The sequence below is a fragment of the Microcebus murinus genome, chromosome 15 (genome assembly GCF_040939455.1).
Source record: "Microcebus murinus isolate Inina chromosome 15, M.murinus_Inina_mat1.0, whole genome shotgun sequence".
NCBI lineage: Eukaryota > Metazoa > Chordata > Mammalia > Primates > Cheirogaleidae > Microcebus > Microcebus murinus.
Genome location: NC_134118.1, coordinates 11,886,226 through 11,911,282, shown reverse-complemented (window position 1 = coordinate 11,911,282; position 25,057 = coordinate 11,886,226). Strand labels below are relative to the sequence as shown.

The following is a 25,057-nucleotide window of genomic DNA, read 5'->3' as shown; positions in this document are numbered from 1 at the left end:
GAGCTCACGGTCCCCCTGGCCGCGTCACCTAGGGCTCCCGCAGGAAAAGACAGTCCCTCAGCTGGGAGTTTGACGATGGGACTGTCCACCCAAGGACAGGCAAAGGCAGGGGCGCCTGTAAGAGCCGCAGGAGTGTGGCTTGGCTTCAAAGAGAATGAGCCATCGCAAAGGGCTTGTGCAGGTTAAAAAGCTTCACTCCACTGGGATTTCACGGTCAGTTTGTTTAGCAGCGGCAGCTAGAGCGCCTCTCTCTCGCGGCAAAATGACACCACGCGCCCTCAGACTTGTGCACCACCCCCTCAACGACTTCGTGCCCTGGTATCCTTAATTCCTGGGCTTCCTGCAGCCCTGAGTGTGGAGAGTCCGCGCCCCACTGCGGCTGGCCCCACGGTGTGTGTGGCCACGTGTGTGGATCTGTGGGACTGGGATCAGTTGGCCTCTTGGAGGCCTCAGTTGCTCCTTTCGTTCAGTGGGTGTCCTGGCTGTGGGGGGCGAGATAGAAACTACTACACCCCGTTTCGCACCCGAGGGAATTACTGCCCCAGTGAGGCTGAGGGCGCACCAGCCCCGGGTCACGCAGGGTGTCCAGGCTCAGACACGAACCCAGGTTTGCAGACTCCCTGCTCTTCGAATCTCAACCCCCCCACCATGGCTGGCCTAGGGGTTACATCTCCACCAGGCAAAACTGTTACCTATGCCAGTGGTGGCCGTGACTACTTTACTCAGTGAGATCACTTTAATCCTTGTCTTCTGCATGGTGTCTGGAGTTCCCCATGATTTACTCAAGGCGTTCGTCGTTAGCTCAATCTTCCGTATATTTAGAATGACAGAATAATGTGCAGGATAATTTAGGCTCCATTAGTATTTTATGCATACCTCTATTATAGCACTTATCACATCGTGCTGTAATTTTTTGTTTACATATCTGTCGCCGCCGCTTGGCTGTGAGCTCCTCCAGGGCTTAGGCTGTCTTACTCATCTTAGTGTTCTGCCTCCTCCCCAGAACCTAGCTGCTGAACACTTCGAGCATAGTAGGTTTGTGACGAATGAGCTGGCTTTATAGTAAGGCTCAGTAGCCAGTTATATCTGGTTTTCACAGATTCATTTATTCAACAGATATTTTTATTATTATTATTTTTTGTGTGTGAAATAAATGTCCCTTTAATTAAAAAATAACATTACTCACAAAATTTTAATATATGTTTGAGGATTTTCAAGGATCAAGATTATATATAAGACAAAAATTGGGAGAGTAAGCACACAAACAAATTATATCAGAGGAAGAAGAAAATTAGTACATAGCCAAAATATTCGACCTCACTAAGTATTTATAAAATGTCGACTAAAACTATTTTTATTATTATTAATTTTTCAATTGCCAAACAAAAATTGTACACATTTATGGGGTACAAGTTGATGGTGTACAACGTGATGTTTTGGAATCTGCATAGATTGTGCAATAGCTAACTTAAGCTGATTTACATATGCCTTACCTCACGTACTTATTATTTTTTTCAATGGCAACAAATCTATGCAATACATTGAAATTAATTATAGTTACCATGTTGGACAGTAAATCACTTAAACTTATCCTTCCTGTCTAGCTGAAATTTTGTATCCTTTGCTCAGCTTGCCCCAACTCCCACTGCCCACTCTCCAGTCCTTGGTAACAATTCTACTCTCCACTTCAGTGAGTTCAGCTTTAGCAGATTCCACATATTAGTGAGATCACGCAATGTTTGTCCCTGTGCCTGGCTTATTTCACTTAACATGCTATCCTCCAGGTGCATCCATGTTGTTGCAAATGACGGAATTCCCTTCTTTTTAAAGACTGAATAGTATTCCGGCGTGTATGTGTACGTCACGTTTTCTTTATCCATTCATCCATCGATGAACACTTAGGGTTCTCATCTTCCCACATCTTGGCTATTGTGACTAATTCTGTGACGAACATGGGAGAGCAGATATCTCTTCAACATATTGACTTCCTTTCCTTTGGCTATATATCCAATAGTGGGATTGCTGCATCATATGGTAATTCTATTTTTAATTTTCTGAGAAACCTTCGTACTGTTTTCTATAATGGCTGTGCTAATTTAATTCCCACCAATGGTGTAGCAGGGCCTGCTGTAGGACTTCAGTGGTGACGAACAGAAGGACGCCGGAGGGAAACCAGTCAAGACATTCATGGTACCCTGGTCAGCGCTGGCCATGACGAAGACTTTACGTGCATATACCACTTCCTTGTGTTGAACTGGTATATTTTCCTCAATTTTTACCTCTCACAATGCAGAAAGAACAAGGAGAGTTCCAAAACCTTTGCAAAGGGGGGACTGTGGAAATATTTGACTCTCCTTAATGTGGTAAGTCCATATGGCCATTCCAGTTGCCAATCTATTTCTCTATAATATCATATCATATAATATCACATATCATCTTTGGATTTTGTTAAATACAAAATTCCATAATCTGTATTCCTTCTTCATTGTTTGTGAGTTTTGGCTTCTTCTTAACATTTTGCTCTGAGAAACCCAATTTGGAAGTTATCTGTACTTACATTTTTGTGCTGGCTCATTGTTAAATGCTCTTTTGAAAAGAACCTCATCTTGGAACACTTCTCAGATGAGCCCAAATGAGGCACTGAGCTAATGGTTTCACCATGGGATTGACTACAAATGCAGGAGGGATTTTGAACTTTGCCTGGGGAAGTCTGTGAAGAGAAGGCAGAGTGGCGTATGTTGTGTAGGAAGTGTAATTTCCAATGAAGGAATAATGCCATTTTATAGCACACACAGACTAACAGATTTATCTAAGAAAAGCAAACACATTTTGCCATGTTCAGCCCCCACTTCAATTTTTTATAGGCTCCGTCTCCATCTTAAAGGACAAATCACCCAACTGAATGGCAAATACACATTTTCAGCTATTTAAAAGCCAATCTTATGACTTAATCCCTTTTGTCTTTCTAACCTGGCTGACCACATTCTGCAGTATAAATGAATGGGAGAAGAACAGATCTAAAATAAACCATTTGGGGAATATGTAAAAAATATTTTCAAAGTTAAAAGCTAAAAATGGAGAATCATTTGGGGATGTGAATTAATGTTTGAGGTTTTTGTCTGAAATATAGGCTGCCATATAAACAACTGATTTCAGAAATGGCAAAGTAGTCCAATCTTTTGGAACCATGATCCTCATTTGGCAAGCAGAGAATATGCATGGTCAGAAAAAGTGGCACACCGCAATACTTAGGAGGTAGAAACTGAAAGTTCAGGGCAAAGAGGCCTGGAGAGGCTGCTTCCTCCTCACCAGCCAGGGGCTGGCTTCTTGCTTTTGGCCTGAAAAATGTGAGCCCTGCACATAGCTCTATGTGCTTGAAAATTTCAAGGTGACTGTTTCAATCATAGAATTTTATGAGGAAAAAGAAAACAAACATAAAACAAAACAAAAAATGCTTTTGTAGGACTAAGTAAAAATAGCAACAACAAAAACACACCACCACCAGCACCACCTTCGGTTTGTATCTGTTGGCTTTATATTAAAAACAGACAACTAAAAGAGAGGGGCGTCCGTAGCCAGGATTGATGTTCTAATCAAATCCAATTCCAGGATGGATGTCCTAACTTACAATAAGTTTGGCTAAAAATAGATTTATCACCACTTCCATAAACCAGCTCTGTGACTCCCTGTATATATATAAATATATAGCTAATCCTGACTTTTTAATTCTAACTCACTTATATACCTAAGAACTTTCATTTTCCAAGAGTGAGGAAAGATTCTTACCTTGTCAACGATACTACCATTTCCTAATTTTAATCCCATTTTTGCTTCCCTGAAGGATCGGCCACCAAATTCTATTAGTTTTTTCTTTTACTAGGTTTGTCCCTTCTTCCCCAATCTTACTGTCCCATCCACTCCAGGCTCTTACTAATTTATTCCTGGATGACTATGTCATCGCTCTCTTTTTTTTAAAATTTCAAAATATTATAGGGGTATAAAATTTTTTATTTATATGTATCAACTTTGTTATGCTTGAGTCAGGATTATAAGTGTGCCCATCATCCAGATAGTGTTCATTGTACTTGTTAGGTAGGTTTTTGCCCATCCCATCCTCCCCTTCCCTCCTGCTGATTTCCACTGAGTTTTACTACCCTCTGTGCACACGTGTGCTCATCAGTTAATTCCAGTTTAATAGCGAGTGTATGTGGTGTTTGTTTTACCATTATTTAGGTACTTCACTTAGGATAATAATCTCCAGTACCATCCAAATTGTTGCAAAAGGAATTAATTCATCCTTCTTTATGCCTGAGTAGTATTCCACAGTATACATATACATTTGGTTAATCCACTCATGAATTGATGGGCACTTGGGTTGATTCCACATCTTTGCATTGCGCAACTGTTGATTGTGCTGCATTAAACATTTGAGTGCAGCTGTCTTTTTGATACAATTACTTCTTTTCCTTTGGATACATTACCAGTAGTGGGATTGCTGAATCAATTGGTATGTCTATGTTATAGTTGAGATTCCCAGGGCCACGGGACAGAGAGACAGAGTCACTGAGGCTGTAATTATCAAAAGGAGCTTTATTGTCTAGCTCGAGCTAGGGTCCGAGCCTCCAGAGTGCCAACACAGTGGCCTCTTCTTCAGGCAGGGACCCCCCCTTGTGTGCTAGTGAGCCTTTTATACCTCAGCTGTTTACAGGCTGATCACGCATCCGCCCCCACAGTGATTCTTACTTCATCCTGCCCCTGATAGGCTCCAACCTGTTCCCGGTCCTAGCTGAGAGACTCCGGTTTCCGCGTTTTTGTCTTTCTCTTCTGCATCCCATAATGTACCCATAATGCCTTGCGGTTAGCAAGCAAGCAGTAAACAGAAGCTGGAAGGTGCCCGTTGTCCTAATAGCCCAGCATCTTACATCTACTTTTAGTTCTTTGAGGGATCTCCATACAGTTTTCCATAGAGGTTGTATTAATTTGCAGTCCCACCAACAGTGCATAAGAATTCTGTCCTCTCTGTATCCATGCCAGCGTCTGTTGTTTTGGGATTTTTTAACAAAAGCCATTCTAACTGGGGTAAGGTGATATCCCATTGTGGTTTTAATTTGCATTTCCCTGATAATTAGTGATGTTGAGCATTTTTCTTATGTTTATTGGGCATTTGTCTATCTTCTTTTGAAAAGCTTCTCTTCATGTCTTTTGCCCGCTTTTTAATGGGGTTGTTTTTTTTTCCTTGCTGGTTTGCTTTAGTTATTTGTAGATTCTGATTATTAGCCCTTTATCAGATGTACACCTTGTGAATATTTTCTCCCATTCTGTAGATTGTCTCTTTGTTCTATTGATTATTTCCTTAGCTGTGTAGAAGGTTTTTAATTTAATCAAGTCCCATTTATTTATTTTTGTTGATGCCATTAGAGTCTTCTTCATAAATTCTTTGCCTAGGCTAATGTATAGAAGACTTTTTCTAACATGTTCTCCTAGAATTCTTATGGTTTTATGCCTTGCATTTAAGTCTTTATCCATCTTGAATTAATTTTTGTGAGTGGCGAAAGATATGAATCCTGTTTCATTCTTCTGCATGTGACTAACCAATTTTCCCAGCACCATTTATTAAATAGGGCTTCTTTTCCCCAGTGTATATTGTTGTTTGCTTTGTCAAAGATCTGTTGGTTGTATGTGGATGATTTTATGTCTGGGTTTTTCTCTATTCTATTCCATTGGTCTGTGTGTCTATTTTTGTGCCAATATCATGCTGCTTTGGTTACTATAGCCTTGTATAATAGTATTATTTGAATGCAGGTAATATAATGCTTCCAGATTTATTCTTTTTTCTTAAGATTGCTTTGGCTATTCAGACTCTTTTCTGCTTCCAAATGAAGCATAGAATTATGTTTTCTAGGTCTGTGAAATATGATGTTGGTCTTTGGATGGGGATTGCATTCAATCTGTAAATCACTTTGGGTAGTATGGACATTTAACAATGCTAATTCTACCGATTCATGAGAATGACATTCCATCTGTTTGTGTCATCTGCGATTTCTTTCCTTAGTGTTTCATATTTCCCTTATTGTAGAGGCCTTTTACCTCTTTAGTTAAATATATTCCTAGATATTTTATTTTCTTTGTAGCTGTTATGAAAGGTATTTAGTTTTTGATTTGATTCTCGGCTTGACTATTACTGGTGTATTGGAATGCTACTGATTTGTGTACATTGATTTTGTAACCTGAGATTTTACTGAATTTTATTTATCAATTCCAGAAGTCTGTTGGTGGAGTTTTGGGGGGTTTCTAGATATAAGATCATATCATCAGCAAAAAGCGATAGTTTGACTTTCCTGATTTGGATGCCCTTAATTTCCTTCTCTTGTCTGATTGTTCTGGCTAGGACTTTCAGCACTATGTTGAATGGAAGTGTTGACAGTGGGCACCCTTGTCTTGTTCCAGTTCTTAGTGGGAATGCTTTCAACTTTTCCCCATTCAGTTTGATGTTAGCTGTGTGTTTGTTATATGTGGCTTTTATAATCCTGAGAAATGTTCCTTCTATGCATGCCTAGTTTGTTGAGTGTTTTTATCATGAAAGGGTGCCGGATTTTGTCAAATGCTTTTTCTGCATCTATGCTGATGATCACATGGTCTTTGTTTTTGCTTCTTTTTATGTGGTGACTCACATTTATTGATTTACATATGTTGAAACATCCTTGCATCCCTGGGATGAAACCCACTTGGTTATGGTGGATTATTTTTTTGATGTGCTGTTGCATTTGGTTTGCTAGTATTTTATTGAGGAGTTTTGCTTCTATGTTCATAATGGATATTGGTCTGTAGTTTTCTTTTTTTGTTGTGCCTTTTTCTGGCTCTGGGATAAAGGTGATAGTGGCTTTGTAGAATGAGTTGGGGAGGATTCCCTTCTTCTAATGTTATGGAATAATTTCTGCAGTATGGGTACTAGTTCTTCTTTGTAGGTCTAGTAAAAATTTGGCTGTGAATCCATGTGGTCTGGGACATTTTCTGCTGGAAGATTTTTTTATTACTGTTTGAATCTCATTGTTCATTACCGATCTTTTCAGGAGTTGTATTTTTTCCTGATTGAGTCCTGGGAGGTTGTGTGTTTCCAGGAATTTGTGAATTCCTCTATGATTTTGAGTTTATGTGTGTAGAAATTTTCATAGTATTCACAGATGACATTTTTATTTCTGTTGTATAAATTGTAATATTTCCTTTTTCATTTCTGATTGAGCTTATTTAGTTCTTTTCGATTTCTGGTTAATCTAGCAAGAGGTCTATCAAGTTTGTTTACCTTTTCAAAGAACCAATTTTTTCTCATTTATCCTTTGTATTTTTGTTTGTTTATTTTCCATTTCATTTCATTCTGCCCGGACCTTAGTTAATTTTTTTTCTTCTGCTGGCTTTGAGTTTGGTTTGCTCTTCCTTTTCTAGCTCCTTGAGACATGTCATTAGATTGTTAATTTGTGATCTGTCTGCCTTTTTCATGCAGACATTTAAGGATATGAATTTTCCCCCTTGGGCTGCTTTTACTGAAGCCATAGATTTTGGTAGCTTTTGTGTCCTTTGTCATTCAGTTCAAGGAATCTTTTCATTTCCATCTTAATTTCATTATTGACCCAATCATTGTTTAGCAGTGGGTTGTTTAATTTCCATGACGTTGTATAGAATTGAGTGTTTCTCTTGGAATTGATTTCTACTTTTATTCTACTGTGGTCTGAGAAAATACATGGTATGGTTTCTATTTTTTTTTAATTTGTTGAGACATGTTTTGTGTTCTAAGATATGATCAATCATGGAGAATATTCCATGTGCTGATAAGAAGAATGTATATTCAGTAGTTTTGGGGTCAAATGTTCTATAAATGTCTCTTAGGCACACTTTTTTTCTCGAGTCCAATTTAAGTCCAGTCTTTTTTTGATTATTTTCTGCGTGGATGATCTTTCTAGTTCTGTCAGTGGGGTGCTGATATCCCTGGCAATTATGATGTTGCTGTTTATCTTTTTGCATAGATCTAATGGGGTTTGCTTTATGAATCTGGGCACTCCTGTGTTAGAAGCATAAATATTTAGGATTGCTATATTCTCTTGTTGAATTGTTCCCTTTACCATAATCTAATGACCATCTTTGTGTTTCTTCACTATTTTTGATTTAAAGTCAATTTTATCTGATATGTGAAGGGCTATTCCTGCTTTCTTTTGGTTCCCATTTGTATGGAATGTCTTTTTTCCATCCATTCACCTTGAGTCTATATGAGTCCTTGTGGGTTAGATGTGTTTCCTGGAGATAGTAAACACTTAGGTTGTATTTTTTCATCAATTCAGCCAAGCCATGTCTCTTGAGTGTAGCATTCAAGCCATCTATGTTGATCGATAGAATTGATATGTGCAGTGCTATTCTGTTCATCCTGTTGAGTTGTATCTTATTGATTTGTTTTACCTCTTGTACTATTGTTTTATGTGAACTCTGAGCTTTAGCTTTTGGTTGGTTTCACTCTTCTGGGTGTCTATTGTGCTGATCCATGTATCATACAGTTCTGAGTATTTCCTATAGAGCAGGTCTGGTCTTGACAAATTTCCTCAGTGTTTGCTTGTCTGGAAAAGTCTTCATTTCTCCCTCATATATGAAACTTAGTTTTTCAGGATACAAAATTCTAGGCTTGCTGTTGTTCTGTTTAAGAAGACTGAAGATGGGACCCCAATCCCTTCTATCTTGGAAGGGCTCTGTTGGAAAGTTGGAAGTTAGCCTGATGGGTTTTCCTTTATAAATTACTTGATATTTTCATCTCATGGCTTGTAGGAGTTCCTCCTTTGTGTTTACTTTGGCAAGTCTGGTAACTGTGTGTCTTAATGATTGCCTCTTTGCAATGAATCTCCCAAGTGTTTCTTGAGCTTCTTGTATGTGGATATTTACATCTCTAGCAAGACCAAGAAAGTTTTCCTCAATTATTCCCTCAAACAGGTTTTCTAGCACTAATGTGTTTTCTTCTTTACCCTCTGTCATTGATGGCTATGATTCTTATATTTGGCTGTTTAACATTATCCCATATATCTTGTAGGCTTTGCTAATTTCTCTTAGTCTTTATTTTTCACTGAGTTAATTTAAAAGTGTTGTCTTCAAGCTCTGAGATTCTTTCTTCTGCCTAGTCTAGTCTATTTTTAAAACTTTCCACTGTGTTTTGTATTTCCTTAAATGAATTTTTCATTTCTATTTTTATTTTCTATTTCTATTTTGTATCATTTCAGTTCTATTTTTTTAATATGTTGATCTCTTTAATGAATTTTTCATTCATTTCTTGAATTTTTTTTCTGGTTTCCTTAAGTTGGTTTTCCATTTTTTCTTGGATTTCGTTGAGCTTCCTTATAATCCATATTTAGAATTCTTTATCTGTCATTTCTGTATTTTCATTTTGGTTGGTATACATTACTAGAGAGCTGGTGTTCTCTTTCTAGGGTTGTCTTTTAGCTCTGACTTTTCATATTTCCAGTGTTCTTTCTCTGATTCCTTCTCTTCTGGAGCAGGTGTGACTCCTTATTTTTGGATTGCCATTTGTTTAGGTGGGGCTTTTGTTTTCTATCCTCTCGTTCATAAAGGAGTATCTGTAGCATATGTTGGGTAAGAACCTTTGGCTTTCCTTGTGGATGCTTTGATGGAAGGTCTAGTTTCTGGAACAATGCCTTGTTATGACTATCCTTATTGTGGTGGTTTTATCAGTTGCTAGTTGTTTGTAGGCTGTAGCAGTGGTAAGCCATGTGTGGGGGGTGATTTTCTGGCTCTCTTTGATGAGAGAGGATGGAAGTCTTTGAGATCCTTTCTCTTTCCCCAGCCCTATGATCTTCTTAACAGTGTCAATTGTTTTGCATACCAGTTTAATCTTTGAAATGGTAGCTGATGCTTGTGTGTAAAAATCAGCTGCACCCTGTATGACTGTGTCAGTAAACATTGTAAAAGGCTGTGAAAATTGACCTCCCTGTCAGTAGGTGGCACTTGCCAGAAGAAACAAGCTGCAATTTTGTTTTGGGGACCTGTGAACATCTCTAGCCCTTCAGGACAAGCACTCAAATGCTCTAGGTGGTGGGTGGGGCCCTGGAACTTCAAGGTGAATCCTTATTTTCCACCATAGCAAAGGTGAGTGGGAGAGTGAGGGTGGGAGGGTCTGGGTGAAGCTTGGGTGAGCCTGCCTTCTGGCTCCACAAAAGCTGGTAAGGCAACTATTTCAGCAGGGGTCAAAGTTCTGTTCCAGCCTTCTGGGGAAAGCCACCAGAGAGGGGCTAATGTGGCCCCACCCAGCCAGAATGTCTGCTAGTGGAGGTTGGGCCATCTGAAATTCACAGTCTGGCTGTTGGGACTAGGTATTACTTTTCTTCTCCCTCCCCTGCTCCATGGTCTCTCTCTGGCATCTGCCAGCAGGCAGATGCTCAAACTAGCTGAGCTCCTCCACCCTGGTGCTATGGGCTGGGAACTTCCCTATCCAGGATCCCATCCTGGGCTGAGAGCATAGCCTTCCTGTGGGGGAAGGGGTGCTCCATGAGTGTGCTATTGTTGGGACCCACACATTGCTCTCTTTTTAGTTCTGCCCATGAAGGCTCCCTCACCTTCTGAGATTAGTTCACCAATCTCCCCTCTGTGCCCCAAAGCAACACAGTTGAGTTTTAGGAGTATGGGATCTGGCTTGTGGGCCTGTCCCTGGTCCCCAAAGATCAATTCCTGACCAAGCACAAGCGTACTTGTCCTGAGTTGCCTATGGGATGCTCAAGAAGGTTTGATGTCCCTCCGCTTCATGGCTGTAACCTGATCTGATGGAGCAGCTGGGTGAGCAGCACTGGGGAGGGTCAGTGAGCAGGGAGCGCACAGTCTGAGCACTCTTTACACCTTTGCAGGTCATTAAAAGAAAGGTTTGAGCTCCACTCTTTGTGGAAGCCCCCAGCAGAGGGGAAGCAGCAGCTCCTGAGAGCCCTGGCTCAAGTGTGTGTGTGTCTCTCTCTCTGAAGCCCTGGGCAGGGGGTGGGGGAACTGGAGGAAAAGAGCCTGAATGGAGGAAAGCTAGCACATTAGTCATCTCTGTCCCTCTGTCCAGAAGGCAGCCCACCCAAAGTGTCCAGGCTCTGAGGTCATGCAGATCTCCCGGGATCCCCTGGCCCCCTGTGGCTCCTGCAGTCTGGGCTGAAGTTGGGAAATGTTTGTGTGGGTATGAGCAAGATGAAATGTGAGGGGCTGGATCCCTGTGGGGAGGACAAAGATACATGGTGGGTAGAGAAGCAGTAGGGTGCCTGTTGTCTCTGATGGGGTCAGTGGTGACTGGAAGCACCCCAAGGGGGCTGGCAACCTGGTGCTTTGTCCTCAAGAAGCTCCCAGCTCACTGGCAGCAGTAGCTTAAGGGCTCACCAGGGTAGAAAGGCTCTCCAGCAGCTCGGGAGCCTGCTGACTGCCAGAGGTGTGAGGGAGGGAGAAACACACTGCTCCACCTACCCTTTGCACTGGACTCCAAGCCTCTTGGGGGTTGACCTCTGCCAGTATCTTGCTCCTTCTTGTTCTGCTCTGCAACTTCTTCCCGTGGTATCTCTTGTACATTCTGGCACTTTCCCTTGGAATTACACCCAGTCCGTGATTGTTTGTTTTTTCTTTTTCATCTAAAATTTTGCCTTGTGTCTGAGATGATCTGGCAGCTAGTATCTGTGGTCATCCGTCTTCCCTTGGTTCCACGTCATTTTTTACCATCCTCTTACTACCCAATCCAGCCTCCTACCACTCAGATTCCAGGTTAATCTTCTCAAAGCATTGCTTTTTATTTTTATTTACTTACTTGTTTTTAATATCATGACCTGGCTCGAAAAGGGTTGTTTGCTGCTCAAGAGACCACAGTGGCTCCCTCCTGCCTTCTGGCCCCAATCCCAAACTGCTGATTCAAGAGCCCACCTGATGCCCCAGCCTGCATGTCCCCCCTCCCCAGAAAGGCTGGTCTCTTCTGCAGAAAGGCCTGTGTCTCACCACTATGGGTCCCTGGGATTCTTGCTCTTGCTTCTCTGCCCATATTCTCTCTACCCTTGAAAGAAAGTCCTCCTTACCTCTCGCCACCACACTGCCTCTTTCACAGACCACCGGAAATCCCCTCTTCTTATAGTCTTTGCTGGATAACTCCAGCCCAAATTTGTTTTTTCTTTCTCTGACTTTTGTAGCATCTCTGTCTCTGCTTCTTTATGTGTAGTCATTGTTTTCTCATTTCCTCTCTCCCCTACATGTGAGTCTTAACATTCCAATCAGACTCTACCTGGCTCAAAACCCGGGTTTTGTCTCCTAGGTCCGTGCCAGCCCTAGCAGGCTGCATCCTAAGCTGCGCTCCCCACAGCGGTAGGCACAGGGCGCCCACATGATAACGCCGAAGCTTGGACTGTGGATTTGACTGGACGCTGGCTTTTTCTGCATTCCTGAGCAATGTCAGATCTCCTCTGACATCTTCTGGCCTTTGTAAACAAGCCGAGAGGGGCTTTCCTGTGGTGATTTCCTTTCTGCGCCCTGTCAGGTGTCATCTTGAAAGCGTGACTTAATGAAATGTTTCCCAACCGGCAAAAAAGATGGGTTGAGTGCATTTCAGAGGATTGAAATGAGGGTAGATTTCAAATATGTTGCTTAAGGTGACACATTGGGCCTTCAAATTTCTAGCTCTTGAGGTCCCAGGGGCTGCTTGATGGCTGTGTTTCCTAGTGTCTAACGGGCATCGAGTCATGATTTATTAGTTGATGGTCACATTTATTAAGTCAGAGAAGCCTCACAACTTGCTCTACCACTCTTACATTTATTTTAACTCAGCTTGGGGAAGTTAGTTTCCAGCCCTGCTTACCAGGAAATTTACATCTTCTCCTCTAAAAGAGCTTACATGTCTAATTGACTGAGTATCAACTGTGTCCCCTTTATCAGAGCAAAGCCCACCCTGGTGCAAGCCAGCACTCTGAGCATTGTCTATTCTGCTGCCCCCCATCCCCCCCACCCCCTGCAGCTATCCCCGGAGATTCAAAGGTTAGACAGACAGCAGACAGGACCTGCACGGGCAGCTTTCCTGGGGTTGGCATCTGTGGTTGGGGTGCCCCTGAGAACTGGTCAGGGTGACCAATATCTGACTAAGAAGAGTAAAGATAGGAGAGGGGAGATGGGAGTCTCAGCCACATGGGGGCGTCTACTGACCCCAGCAACGGGGCAGCTGATCCCCTGCTGGGAGGAAAGGCAGGGTACAAGCTGGTCACCAACGTGAGCTGGGGCTGGGCTCTCTGGGATGTACCTCGTCCCACTGCTTACTGGCTCTGGGACCCTGGGCTAGGCACTTCGTTGTGCCTTCCATTTTCACATCTGCTAAGTAGAAATAAATCTAGTACCTAATCACAGGCCAGAGGGATGAATGATCCAGCAGGTGGGAAGCGCTCAGAATGGTGTCAGCACAGCGTAAGCAGTGGCCGAGGGACAGAAGATGGGAGGGTGATGGTGAACTTCGAGTGATCTCATCTCCACGTGGAGCTGGTACGGGGGATGGTGGCTTTGTGGAATAATCCTTGCTCAGCACTGAGGTTGGTGGGGGATGGACGCTGGCAAGGGCCAGCCACCCCCTCGTGGCTCTGGCCTCTCCCTCCCTGAGATGCATGCCCCCCCTTCCCAGCTGGAAGACAATCTCTGCTGAGCCACAGCCCTCCTACAGGCCCTGGGGCAGTCCTGGAGGCAGAGTCTGCAGGCTCCGGCAGAGAACAGCGAGCAGTGCTGAGTGGGGAACCCCAGGAACCGGGTGTGGAGCCCAGTGCAGGCTGCTAAGGTCGGCTCCCAAATGTTATGTCCCCTCCCGTCCATCCACTCCATTTCCATCCAGGAACTGTCCCTGACCCCAGGGAATACGAGCAGGGAGTGGGGGTCTACGGGACGTGCAGCCACGACACCTTGGCCAGCAGAGTTCATTCGGTTTGCTGGGGTTTCCTCTTTTCAAAGGGAAACTTCCTTCTGAAACATGGCGAGAGGCGGTGCCACATAACTGGGATCTCCAGGGGGGATTCTGGCTGGTCCCCTCCCACCCGTGTCCCCCACCCCTACTCGGCCAACAGAGGCATGACCTTCCCCTGCCCCTTTCGTAAAGCTGCCTAAGCCGTGGGCAGCTCTGGCCTCATCATCCTCCAGCTTTCATGGTGACGACAGCGGTGATGCCATCACACAGGGCCCCGGGGACGGTGACCCAGGACCAGGGGAAGAGAGGTCCCGAGCCAGCCTTCGTTGGTTTAAACTCCAAGAAGCAGCCTGCGAACAGTGAGAAGTTGGGTTGAATTTATATTATGGCACCCACTTCAATAAGCGGGGACAGCCCTTAGCCAATCTTCAGCTCACCAGAGTCAGAAACACACTTGACCGCTTCTGCCTCACAGAGTTCTCAGATAGCTGGAGGGATAAGGGCTGATACAATTATGAAAATAGTCACCACCAGCACCCAAAATAAAATATCTATAATTTGTTGAGCAACTATGACAGCATTTTGGTACGTTCTTTACACACGGTATGGAAATGAGTGATTGAAGGCCTGGCTTCTGAGGACAGAACCCTGGCTGTGCTCCCTTGCTGTGTGATATTGAGTGAGTTACTTAACTTCTCTGTGCCTCAGTTTCTTCATGTGTATGGATACTGCAGTGAGGCAGCTGGATCCTCCCACCTCTCCGGCTGCCTTTGCCAGGGCGTAGGGCTCTCCCTGGGGCTGCTGCGCCCAGGGAGACTGGCCGGTGTGGGGTACAAGGGTCTTGCTGCAGGACAAGAGCTGAAGGGCCAGCTCTGCCCTTACAGAGCTGCACTGGCCTCCCCACCTCAGTCCTGCTCCTTCCCCCCCCCTCCCCTGGACGTTCTGAGCGCGTGGCTCGGCCAGCACCCCTCGGCACACCTCGAGTCTCAGCTTCTGTTTCTCAAGAAAACTGCCCTACACGTGAAATAGTAAATATACCGAAAAAGTTCCTCCTCCTCCTCCTTTTTCTCCTCTCCTACTTCTTTTCCTTATTCCTAATAAAGACACATTAACATAGAGCCTGTTCTGGCTTGCATTATGTCTAATACAATTTTTGGTACCTAACCAGGACTCCAGGAATGTTGGTTGGGTGAATAAATGACAAGAACATGGTCCTAGCCGGCATGAGCCACTTTTCAGGGAAGCCCATCTCACCGGCAAGGTACTCTATCCCACACCTGTCCCGCTGCTGTCCTGCTGTCATCAGCTCTGCGACAGTGGCCAAGCATTCTCATACTGTTTACCAGCCCTTCCCGCTATGTTCTTGGTCTCATGTTTTATCCTCATTATTCCCAATTGGGTTCTCCACACCATTTCCTCTCCTGTGTTCTTCATGTCATTTGTTAATCTCAGTTTCTTACGGAAGTTAAATGCACAAGAATGATGGTTGAAGTGGTATATTACGTATGAACACAGATACATGATTGGCAAAGGCTCCCTTCCACCTGCCCGGATCACAGCCACCACCGTTATATAAAGCGCTCATTGCAGTCGGCTCCCATTCTCGGCTTCATTCTAGAATCGTCTTCCACAGCGGGCATTGCATCATTTCCAAGGAAAGGAGCAAGAGTTCCAGCCGGGCTGAGTCAGGCACACAGTCCTGAGTTGGGCGTCGGATTACTTGACTCACCCAGTAAGAGTTGTAATGTTTTGCTCAGGAAACTTGCGGAATCTCCCTCTCTGGAATTATTTTTTAAATAGAAGAAATTCTCATTTCCTGGGGTAGTTTAAGAGGGTTCTGGCTTAACGGCAAGAAAATAAACTTGATGACTTAGAAAGGCTAAATTTCCACAAGTTGAAGATTTTTGTGGATTTGTGAAGGCACATGAATGTAAAAACGAAATATCCTTTTAGCTACAGTCTCTTAAATTGCATTAGTTATTTAAAAATGTCAATTCAGCTCTGTCGCAGGTGGAGAATTTGTCGGCTAGCAACAGAAATGAAAGACAGCTAAGGAATTTAGAATACCGGCATCTCAGGAAAAGACACAGAGCACTCAACTAGAGGAGGATTCGGGCAGACAAGCCAGGGAGCAGAAGCTCTGAAATAAACTTTGAACAAGAAGATGCCACGAAGTCTGCTTTCCTGGGCTGACAAAATACTTGAAAAATGTAAATGACAGTAATTTTGTTTTAAGATTCTTACAAGAAGAGAAGTTGTTGTTATCATATTTTTCTGCAACTGTGTAGTTTCCCAGGGTGGCCTTAACAAAGAATCACAGACTAGGCTTAGCCAACAGGAATTTATTTGCTCACAGTTCTGGAGGCGGGAAGCCTGAGATCAAGGCGTGGGCAGGGTTGGGTCCTTCTGCGGCCTCTCCCCGTGGCTCGTAGATGGCAGTCTTCCCCTGTGTCTTCACAGAGTCGTCCCTCTGTGCCCGTCTGTGTCCCCATCTCTTCTGAGAAGGACACCAATCAGATTGGATTAGGGCCCACCGAACGGACCTAATTTTAACTTAATTACGTCTTTAAAGACCCTTCAGAATATGCATTTTTCTGGGGGACACAGTTCAGCCCATAACCGCTGACAGCGTCTCCCTCGATTGTTCTTTCTGTGCATGTTTCATAAACATTGCTTTGCATTGTCCTTGGAGAATGAGCAGACTGCGGGTTTGGGTGAGCTGATCCAAACATGTCCTTAGTGTCCTCCTGGAAGCCTCCCAGAGCTCCCCCTCCTAGTGCTCCAGCTCAGCCCACACGGCTCCTACTGCCGGCCGTCAGCTCTTGCCTGCTCCTTTCTCTGGGCAACTCACTCCCACCTCCCTCCTGAGCGGCTAGGCGGGGGGCTCCATAAATACCCCTCGTCAATACAGACAATGACCTGTCAACGCTGAGCAAACTCGACGGCCACAGGGCCACCCCTCACACACGGTGATGCCAGGGTGTGTGACACAGGCCCGAGAGCTGGGGCCGCAGCAGGGTGACTGGCGCGTTTGCAGCGTGGAGCAGTGTGGCGGATCTGAGTAACGAGTTCTTCTCCTCCAGTCCGATCTGCACGCTGTGTGACTGGGAAAAGCAGGGGAAAGGACGGGCCTGACTCATGGTGACTCTCGAAAGGCTGTCGCCCGAGGAAAGCCGGCCATGTGGGCTCCTCATGCTGGGTGGAGGTGGCCTGTCCCCGCAGAGGGAAGGCCTGGCAGACACGCAGGCGGGATTCGCCACCACGTGCTGAGGGGACAGTGCAGGCCTCCCTCTGCCCGCCTCACCTGCTCTGCCTGAGGACAGCAGCGGCCGCTGTGGCCTGGGCAGCTGGAAGCGAAACCAGGGCTGGGGCGAGGCTGCTGCCGGGGAGGGGAGGGGGCAACTTCTCACACCCTAGTGCAGATGGTGAGTCCTGGGGCAGCGACCCCATCTTTTGGCATTTCAAACTATGCCCAAGCCCTCTCTGAAACGCCTCTTCCGGTTTGAAGCTTTCTCCTTCCTTAGGGCCCATGGGGTTCTTGACCTCCCTGGTTTTTGACCACCAGATGATTCTTTGCCTCGTTTGCTGCCCTCTTTCCCCTCCTGCCCCACAACCCACTTCCTGCTTCCGCCCTCTCCCCTCTCTCTTTCCAGCAATCTCGTCCCACCATGAGGGTCCAACTGCACAGATCTCCCGGCCCCTCCTCTCTGGGGGCCGCTGGGTCTGCAATGCCAGGCGGGAGCTCCTCTAGGCAGCTGGTCTCAACCTCGGCTGCTCAGGACTAGAGTCACCCAGGAGGACTGGAAAAAACCCCACACCTAGGCCACTAGATCCTCTATAAAGTGAGAATCCAGGGTGGGAATTTCTTGAGGTTGTTTTTAAATCTCCCACCTGGAGAGAATTATCTCTCTCCTGACCTGCCCCAGTCCTTTATCAGAGCTATTCTTAGAAACCTGATAATTTTTTTAAAAAAAAGTTTTTTCAAGTTTAGCTCAAGAACAAAACTCTGGGTTTTAAATTCTGGCTTTGGCCTTCACCTGTCATGGAATTTTAGCAAGTGTATTAATCTCTGTGTGTCTCAGTTTCCTCATCTGTAATATAGTGGTGGTTGGAGCTTAATAATAAGGTTGTTATGAGAATTAAAAGCTTAGTTCAGTGTGTGGCACCTATCAAGTGTTGAATAAAAATCAGCTATTATAGCTTCGGGTAGTCAGTAAGATTCTGAATGCTAAGTTTAGGACTAGTCCAGTGGTTCTAGAACTTTAACCTATGTAAGGATCACCTGCAGAGCTTGTTAGAAAACCATCTCTGGGACCTCAATTCCAAAGATTCTGATTCCATGGTCTGGGATGAGGCTGGGGGCCCACATTTTTCACAAGCTGCTGGGCAGTGGGTGCCACTGGTCTTCTGATCCAGCCCTGTGTCTTCTCCTGCCCACCTTCTCAGCCCAGAGGCACAAGGCCAGCTCTGCTAGATCCTTCCCTGAGTGCAGACCTCACACATTGTTCCCCAACAGCCGACTTGCTCAATCACCAGCCCAGCTCCCCCAGGTTCCAGAACTTGCCTGACTCACACTCTAAAAGCGGAGTCCAGACTCCCCTCTTGCACCAGTCTCGAGCTTTCGAGGATTAGCATGGATTCTGATGTGAGCATAACTCAAAACCAACCCAGCAGGCCTTAAATGAGAAGCCACGGGAGTGTGCAGAACAGCAAGAATGGGCAAGGTTTGCCCGTGGTGTCATATTCCTTCCTTGAAAAAGACCCTGCTTCTCTTTCACCCGGCCTCGGGGACCTCACAGGACTTAGTAACCCACCAGACCCACGGTCTGGTTTATCCTTGTGGACTCAAATCACTCCCTCAACCAGGTCCTCTCTGTAAGGCCTTCAAGCACCCCCTGGAAGGAAGGAAATACATCAGCTCCTCCCTCAGAGCTCCACACGGTGCTCGTGAACCTGTTCGGGCTTCTCTATTGAGATTTCAGCTCGAGGCATTTTTCTTACCGTTTCCTCCCCGAGGATGCCCGGCAGTGCCCACCACTGCGTCTGGCTCTTTGTCCTTGTGCTGCTTATTTAGTTCTTCCCACCTCTGGGCCACCAACGTATCTATCTCATTACATTCTCCTTTTAAGCAGACTCTTTATTTTGTTTCCATTTTAGCTCAAGTCCATTACACTAAACACTGTACACATTATTATCCCCCAAACGAATTTACTCAATCAGTTTTTGCAAGCAAGGTCAGGACCCAATGAGCTAGAAGCCCAGCCCAGGAATTGGCTCTCCACCAAAACAGCTCGGCAGGGCCCTCCCTCTCGCGTCAACATTGCTCCCAGAGGGATGGAGTTTTCCATCAGTGAGGAAGGTATTAATTAAGGCAAATGAAAATGCCCTCATTTGTTGTAATGAATTTAGCTCTTACAGGCCGTTTTCTACGGGGTCGCCTGCTTGGATGATGCACTGAAAAGAATCAAAGGGAGGAGAGGTATGAAGGGCCTAATGCCTTCAGAGAACTGCTTTTCCTGTATCCGCAGTAGGTTAGGAAGATGCGTTTGCAATACAGCGGACATGTGCATATGAACAGACCCTTCTCCTGGGCAGCAAGGCTGTTTGGGAGCCCAGTACTGGGGCCCAGAGCAACTGTGTTTGCACCAGTGTCCTATCTAACTGCACCCCATTGCCCAGTGTCTTTAGGAAACAGGGCACGTGACCGGTCAGCTGCATCCTTAGCTTTTGTCCCTTTGTGAAGGCTCATACAAGATCCTTGTTGCTCTCTGATGGGGAAGTTTGAAGGAGCCTTCTTGATCACAGTACAGCTGACACAGCCTTGGCTCCATCAGGATGATGGGAACGGAGAACCTGGGCAGGGAGGTGACTTACCATCCCTTTTATACATGGCGTTTCACTTGCTGCCATAGGCATATGCTACTTCTGCAAGTGGAAAACCATCAAATTAAAAATGTTTTTTTACAAAAGATATGCGACCTTCTGTGTTGGCCCATGGAAAAGACAATTGAGGAGAAAAGGCAGCCTAGTGTGGGGTGCACAGTAGGCACCCCATTCATGTTGTTGAATGAATGCACATCAAGAAGAAGCAAGACATATGCAAGGAACAGTAAGCTGGTGTGCCGATGCTGTCCACGTTTCTGGGACATTGTTCTCGTTTCCATTCATTAGCCAGAATGGAAACAAACTGAGATCAAGCCTGTCTGCTGCCCAGCAGGGCCAATAATTAGAAATGATTACCTTCTTCCACCTGTCATTGTCCTGCTTCCTATAGCACTGCGACTGCAAACTTGAATGCAAAATGAAACTCTCCAAACACTACTGAGTTCTCAGATAATAGCAGTGCTGGCATTCCAGTTTTACCTGGTAGGATACCTCCACCCCCACCCCCATAGAACTTCTTTTTGTCTTTTGCTTTTTTTAAATTAACGATGATGTCTGTTCATGTTTTAAGCCTTAGAAATTGAGCGTATGAAATTTCAGAAGCTAGGAAGAGCCGAAGATTTGTAGACTTCCCCCCATCTCTGCACTCACTTTGTAACACAGAGGACGGATGCTGTGATGAGATAGCCAAGGAGCCCAAGAGGAGGGAGATCAGTTCAAAGTCCTGAGCAGTGGAGACCCACCTCTCAGTTACCCGCTCGTGCACTGTCCTGGGGACCCGGCACTTCCCGTCCTCACCTCCAGCCTGCCTGCTTCCTCTTGCCACACCTGCTTAGAGGGTGGGATGGACCCGCTTTCAGCATTCCTGGTGAAAGTTTAGAGAAAGAAGTCAGTGGTTAAATTAAATGACTAATGGCCTGTGAATGCTGTTTATCCATATTTTCTCTGCCTACGACGATGACAAAGAATTGATCCCCAACTTACTAGCACATTGAGGGACCCCTAGAAGGAGCAGATACAGCAGTTCTACAATAAGCAATTTTTCCTTTGTTTTACATTCCTATAATGTAATGTTTATATATATATATATAGCTTGATGGATAGATAGATAGATAGATGATAGCTTTAAAATAGGTATTTTTATTTAGCTATGTTTCCTTGGTTATCTTAAGAAGCTCTGATTAAAAACAAACTTAATGATGCCATTTTTGCATTTTATTTTCCAGTTTGTATTTTTGGCATTCTGCACCCTCTTTCTCTAAAATCAAGAACTCGTTATGCCAAAATCCTGGATGGTGTCTTTCCAGTGCGGCTGAATCGTGCAAGGGTGGCAAGTGAGGGGAAAGTACAGTGAACATAGAACACCAATAGCCTCTGTACTGAAAACCCCAGAGTGCCTTATCTATGTCTCCAAACTTCTCATTAACTCCCAAAATCCAGTCTACTCCTCCCTCTTTGTCCTGTCACTGTTTATTTAAAGAGCACCTTGAGGGAACAGAATGAACACAAGCCAGTACTGTCACCGCAGAGTGTTCACCGAGAGCAGAGGAGAGACCCAGGCAGGAGTCTCTGCCACATTGCTTAGGAAGTCACTGGAAGACGCTCACCCAGAGGGCAACGTTTTGGTGGCTGCAGTCCTGAAAGAGAAGTGACCTCTGCAAATGACACATCATGAAATTCTGATCTGGAAATGGAATAAAGAAAGCTCAAGAAAACAAAAGTCCACCCCAACATCCAAAGAATGTGCCACGGCTCTCACCAGCAGCTACTTAAGCAATGCCGGTCAGGACTGTGCATCGCAAATGGAATTAGTATTCACCGATTTCCATGGATACGTTTCCATTTGGTTTTTCACACACTCTTGTGTTTTTTTGAGCAGCTAAATAGTAAACAGAACTGTTCTGAGATATACAGGTCACTGGAACCTGGACACCAGTGACCCGGACAACACAGGGCTGCCATGAGGTTGTCCAGGTCTCTGCTGGAGGAGCGAGACTGAGTCCTTAGTGCCACATGCACAAAGTAACCGTTCAAAGTCCCAACTCAGCTTCTCAGTACTTACACATGGCTTTCCACAGTAGGAGTTAATAAGGAGGTCTCAGATTCTGTGAAGCAAATGGCATTTAAAAAAAAACTAAACAATATTGGGCCCAACACCAGGGAGCAGCATATTAGGGCTCGTTGGGTTCACCCACAGACTTTCTTCTACCTGCCAACTCTTCCACTGTCTTAAAACTCACCTGGAATGGCAACTTGGAACAGCAACTCAGTCCAGTAATTCTGCCCCTGCCACGTGCCTTACTTCCCAGGAAAAAACTCTAATTGCAGTTTAAATATTGTGCTCAGTGAGTTACTGATTGTTGATTGACTAGTAGACTCCAGTTCTGGTCTAATTTAGAGTTTAGGACCAAAAATCTATATAAAATAAGTCTGTCTCTAGGAACCCCCATTTTACCACCTTCTTCTTATCCGACAAACTCCTCACCTGCCCAATTTCCCATTAATATTAATCTGAGACCCTATGTAGGGAATATTCCTGCTTTTTAAAGGAACTTTACACTGTATAAAGCACATTCCTCAGGTATAAGCACATTTAATTCACACAACCTTCTTTGAATAACTACTGTAATCCTGCTTTTTACAAATGGAAAAACAAACAGCTCAGAGAGGGTAAATGATTTGCCTGGAGGCCACCAAGCTCATGGCACAGCTAGGACTGAAATCCAAGGTGAATTCACTCAGCGTTGCCTTTTGCTACAATGAGTCCAGAACTTGTGGTTCGGTCTGGTTTCATTTCATAATTCACCAGGCAATCAAAAGAATGTCACTTTACTGGATCAATATGGCAAAGTGAGAATTCTTACTTAAAAAAAAATTCCAGAATTCTCATCTGTATGCTAATAGACCAGAACTCTGAGAAGTGATTTGAAACAACTGGCTGAGCTAGATGTTACTAAAATAATAAAAAGGCAGTCTTTTAAGTGTCTTTCACTTGGGGCCAAATACATTTATCAAACACCTTCTCAAGGCTTTGTGAGCTCGTCTTGCGGTTTTCTTACAACGGCTGAAGGCTCCCTCTCTCTTTGGGGTTCCATTTCCTATGTTGATATAAGGTTGGATTTCTTCCAGATAGTTATGATGGTGATGCCCAATATTTGTGACCTTGCTAAATAAACAGCCATATGGATTTTTGATAATTTTGGAAGCAAAGAGCTGGATAATGTACATCACGTCCGTGAGCTAATTAGCAAGGCAGACACGTACAACAGAGATCCTTAAGTATTTGGGGGCCTTTGTGAGCTGCTCTTTGACACTGCTGCTTGCCCTTTGGTCATCCAAGTAACCGCAATCCCTTGGAGAGAAGGGGCAGGGATCAAAGGAGGTGAGACAATGGTGACAGGAGAGACAAGGAGCGGGAGGCCTGCCCTGAGTCAGACACAGATGTTTCTGTGATTCTCTCAATTTAATTGAAGAAACTCCCAAGACAGCCATCTCTAGGAAAAATGTTGCTATCAGCAATTTGGCTTTGGGTGTCCCTAATGTGAACGTCTCCAAACTTCCTGCTTCCTTTTGGTGTCTTCTCCGAATTGAGTGTCCTTATGATCATATCTCATCCCTCTCTTCCAGTCTGTGTCCCTTACTCTGGACATTTTCTGTCTTCACTATTAAATCCTCCTGGCCTATTACCTCAGGGAATGCTGTCTGCCAACCTTGTAAGTCCTAGTGTGAGCTGACGTGGTAATGGCTGCTATTGGGTCAATTTGTTTACACTTTCCACATTTTACCAAGTACTGAAGGAGCAAATATAATTGTTGGTGGGAAACCACTGCTGTGGCAGCCAGAGTGATGCTGGGCAGTCACAATACCTCCATGTGGGGCTGACCCTGGTCCCTGGACAGCTGCTTTTTCCTTCCTACAGTGTAAGAACTATTGTCTGGCACCACCAGTGCCAAGCTGCCCTGAAAGTCTCTTGCATTTCCCAACACCCCTATTCCTGCCTTAGCTTTGTGATATTTTCCCTGTTACCATTTGTGATGCTGCCCCGGGTTTTATGAGTAGTGTTTGTCAAAGTTAAGAAATACCACTCTCCCCTTGGACAGAGTGTGGTTCTAGAAGCTTCATGAATAATCAAGCCTTTGGAATCCTCCCAGTCCAACCCTTATGGCTCATTGGGAACTTGTCATTGCAGTGAGACCATTCTAAGCTGATGGTCAAGTGTCTCTAATGGACATTTTTCTGCCCCTGTTATGTATTCAGACCCAGCAGTGACATCAGGGAGACAAGTGCATCCTCCGTGGGCAGGGTGTCTTGTCTAAGGCAGATCAGCCTGACTGTTTCATTGCTAAGCAGATCTCCACTCTTCACAAAAGAAGGGAAAGAACAGCAAAGTATTCCTCCAGGTTTTGCCAAGAAAACATTAACTCCTCAGGTCTTATCTAAATGCCTACTAAAGATAGAATCAGAGCAGACAGATTTAAATAGCAGGAAGAGGACTCTCAGTAACCGAGAAAACTATCAGATCCTAACCTGAAAGGAGCTGGGGAACTTATTTCTCTGTAAATCAACCTATAGTGTTTAGGTTGCCCCAAATGAGAGGTGAAATAGATCAAGGAACCCCCTCTGAGCCCCGTCTATGGGTGAGAAATAGTACATGACTTTTGAGAATGTGTGCAGAGACTTTAACAGCCGGCAAGGACTACATGGGTCTCAGTTATTATCACGTAAAACTTAAGAATTACCGGCCAGGATGCATTGCCTTAGCTCTTAATCCATGATCACAGAGTTTTAGAACTAAAAACCTGCCTTGCTATTGATGTAAGTTCCAAAACAATCTGCTACTAAGAGACAGGCCTTTCCCTGGGTCTTTAAATTGAAGAAAGTACCAAATACAGCTACTTAGTTATTTACTATTATATATTATCATTTATTCACTTGAAAACTAATTGTTAGGTACTACTGTGTGTGACACCATGATCGCTATTTGGCAAGGGTTTTGACGTCTGGTTGAGTCTAGAACACACACACAAAGTTGAAACAATAAAATGACAGTCAACGCTAATACAAGGCAGTGGCATAGACAGTGTCATGCAGTGGGACATGATTACTGCCAAGGAAGGAAAGGGACAGGAAGGCGTCTGTGACCCGTCTGTCCTGGCCTGGCTGTGACCCCCATGCAGGGCATGGCTGGGCAACCTGGACGGCCTTTGAGCCCTCTGCCAGGAGTGTGCTGAGGAATCAGAACACCCAGGG

General features: G+C 44.7%; 1 protein-coding gene across 1 annotated transcript in view; it reads left to right on the top strand.

The window, feature by feature from the left end:
• Positions 1-262: 262 nt before the first annotated feature.
• Positions 263-25,057, top strand: part of ADTRP (androgen dependent TFPI regulating protein) — a 68,287-nt gene continuing 43,492 nt past the window's right edge. Inside the window, 7 exon segments of the mRNA XM_076010758.1 lie at positions 263-318; positions 2,204-2,363; positions 19,334-19,415; positions 19,418-19,451; positions 20,495-20,675; positions 21,034-21,079; positions 21,082-21,134. Of these exon segments, the coding sequence (XP_075866873.1) occupies positions 263-318; positions 2,204-2,363; positions 19,334-19,415; positions 19,418-19,451; positions 20,495-20,675; positions 21,034-21,079; positions 21,082-21,134 (612 nt within the window).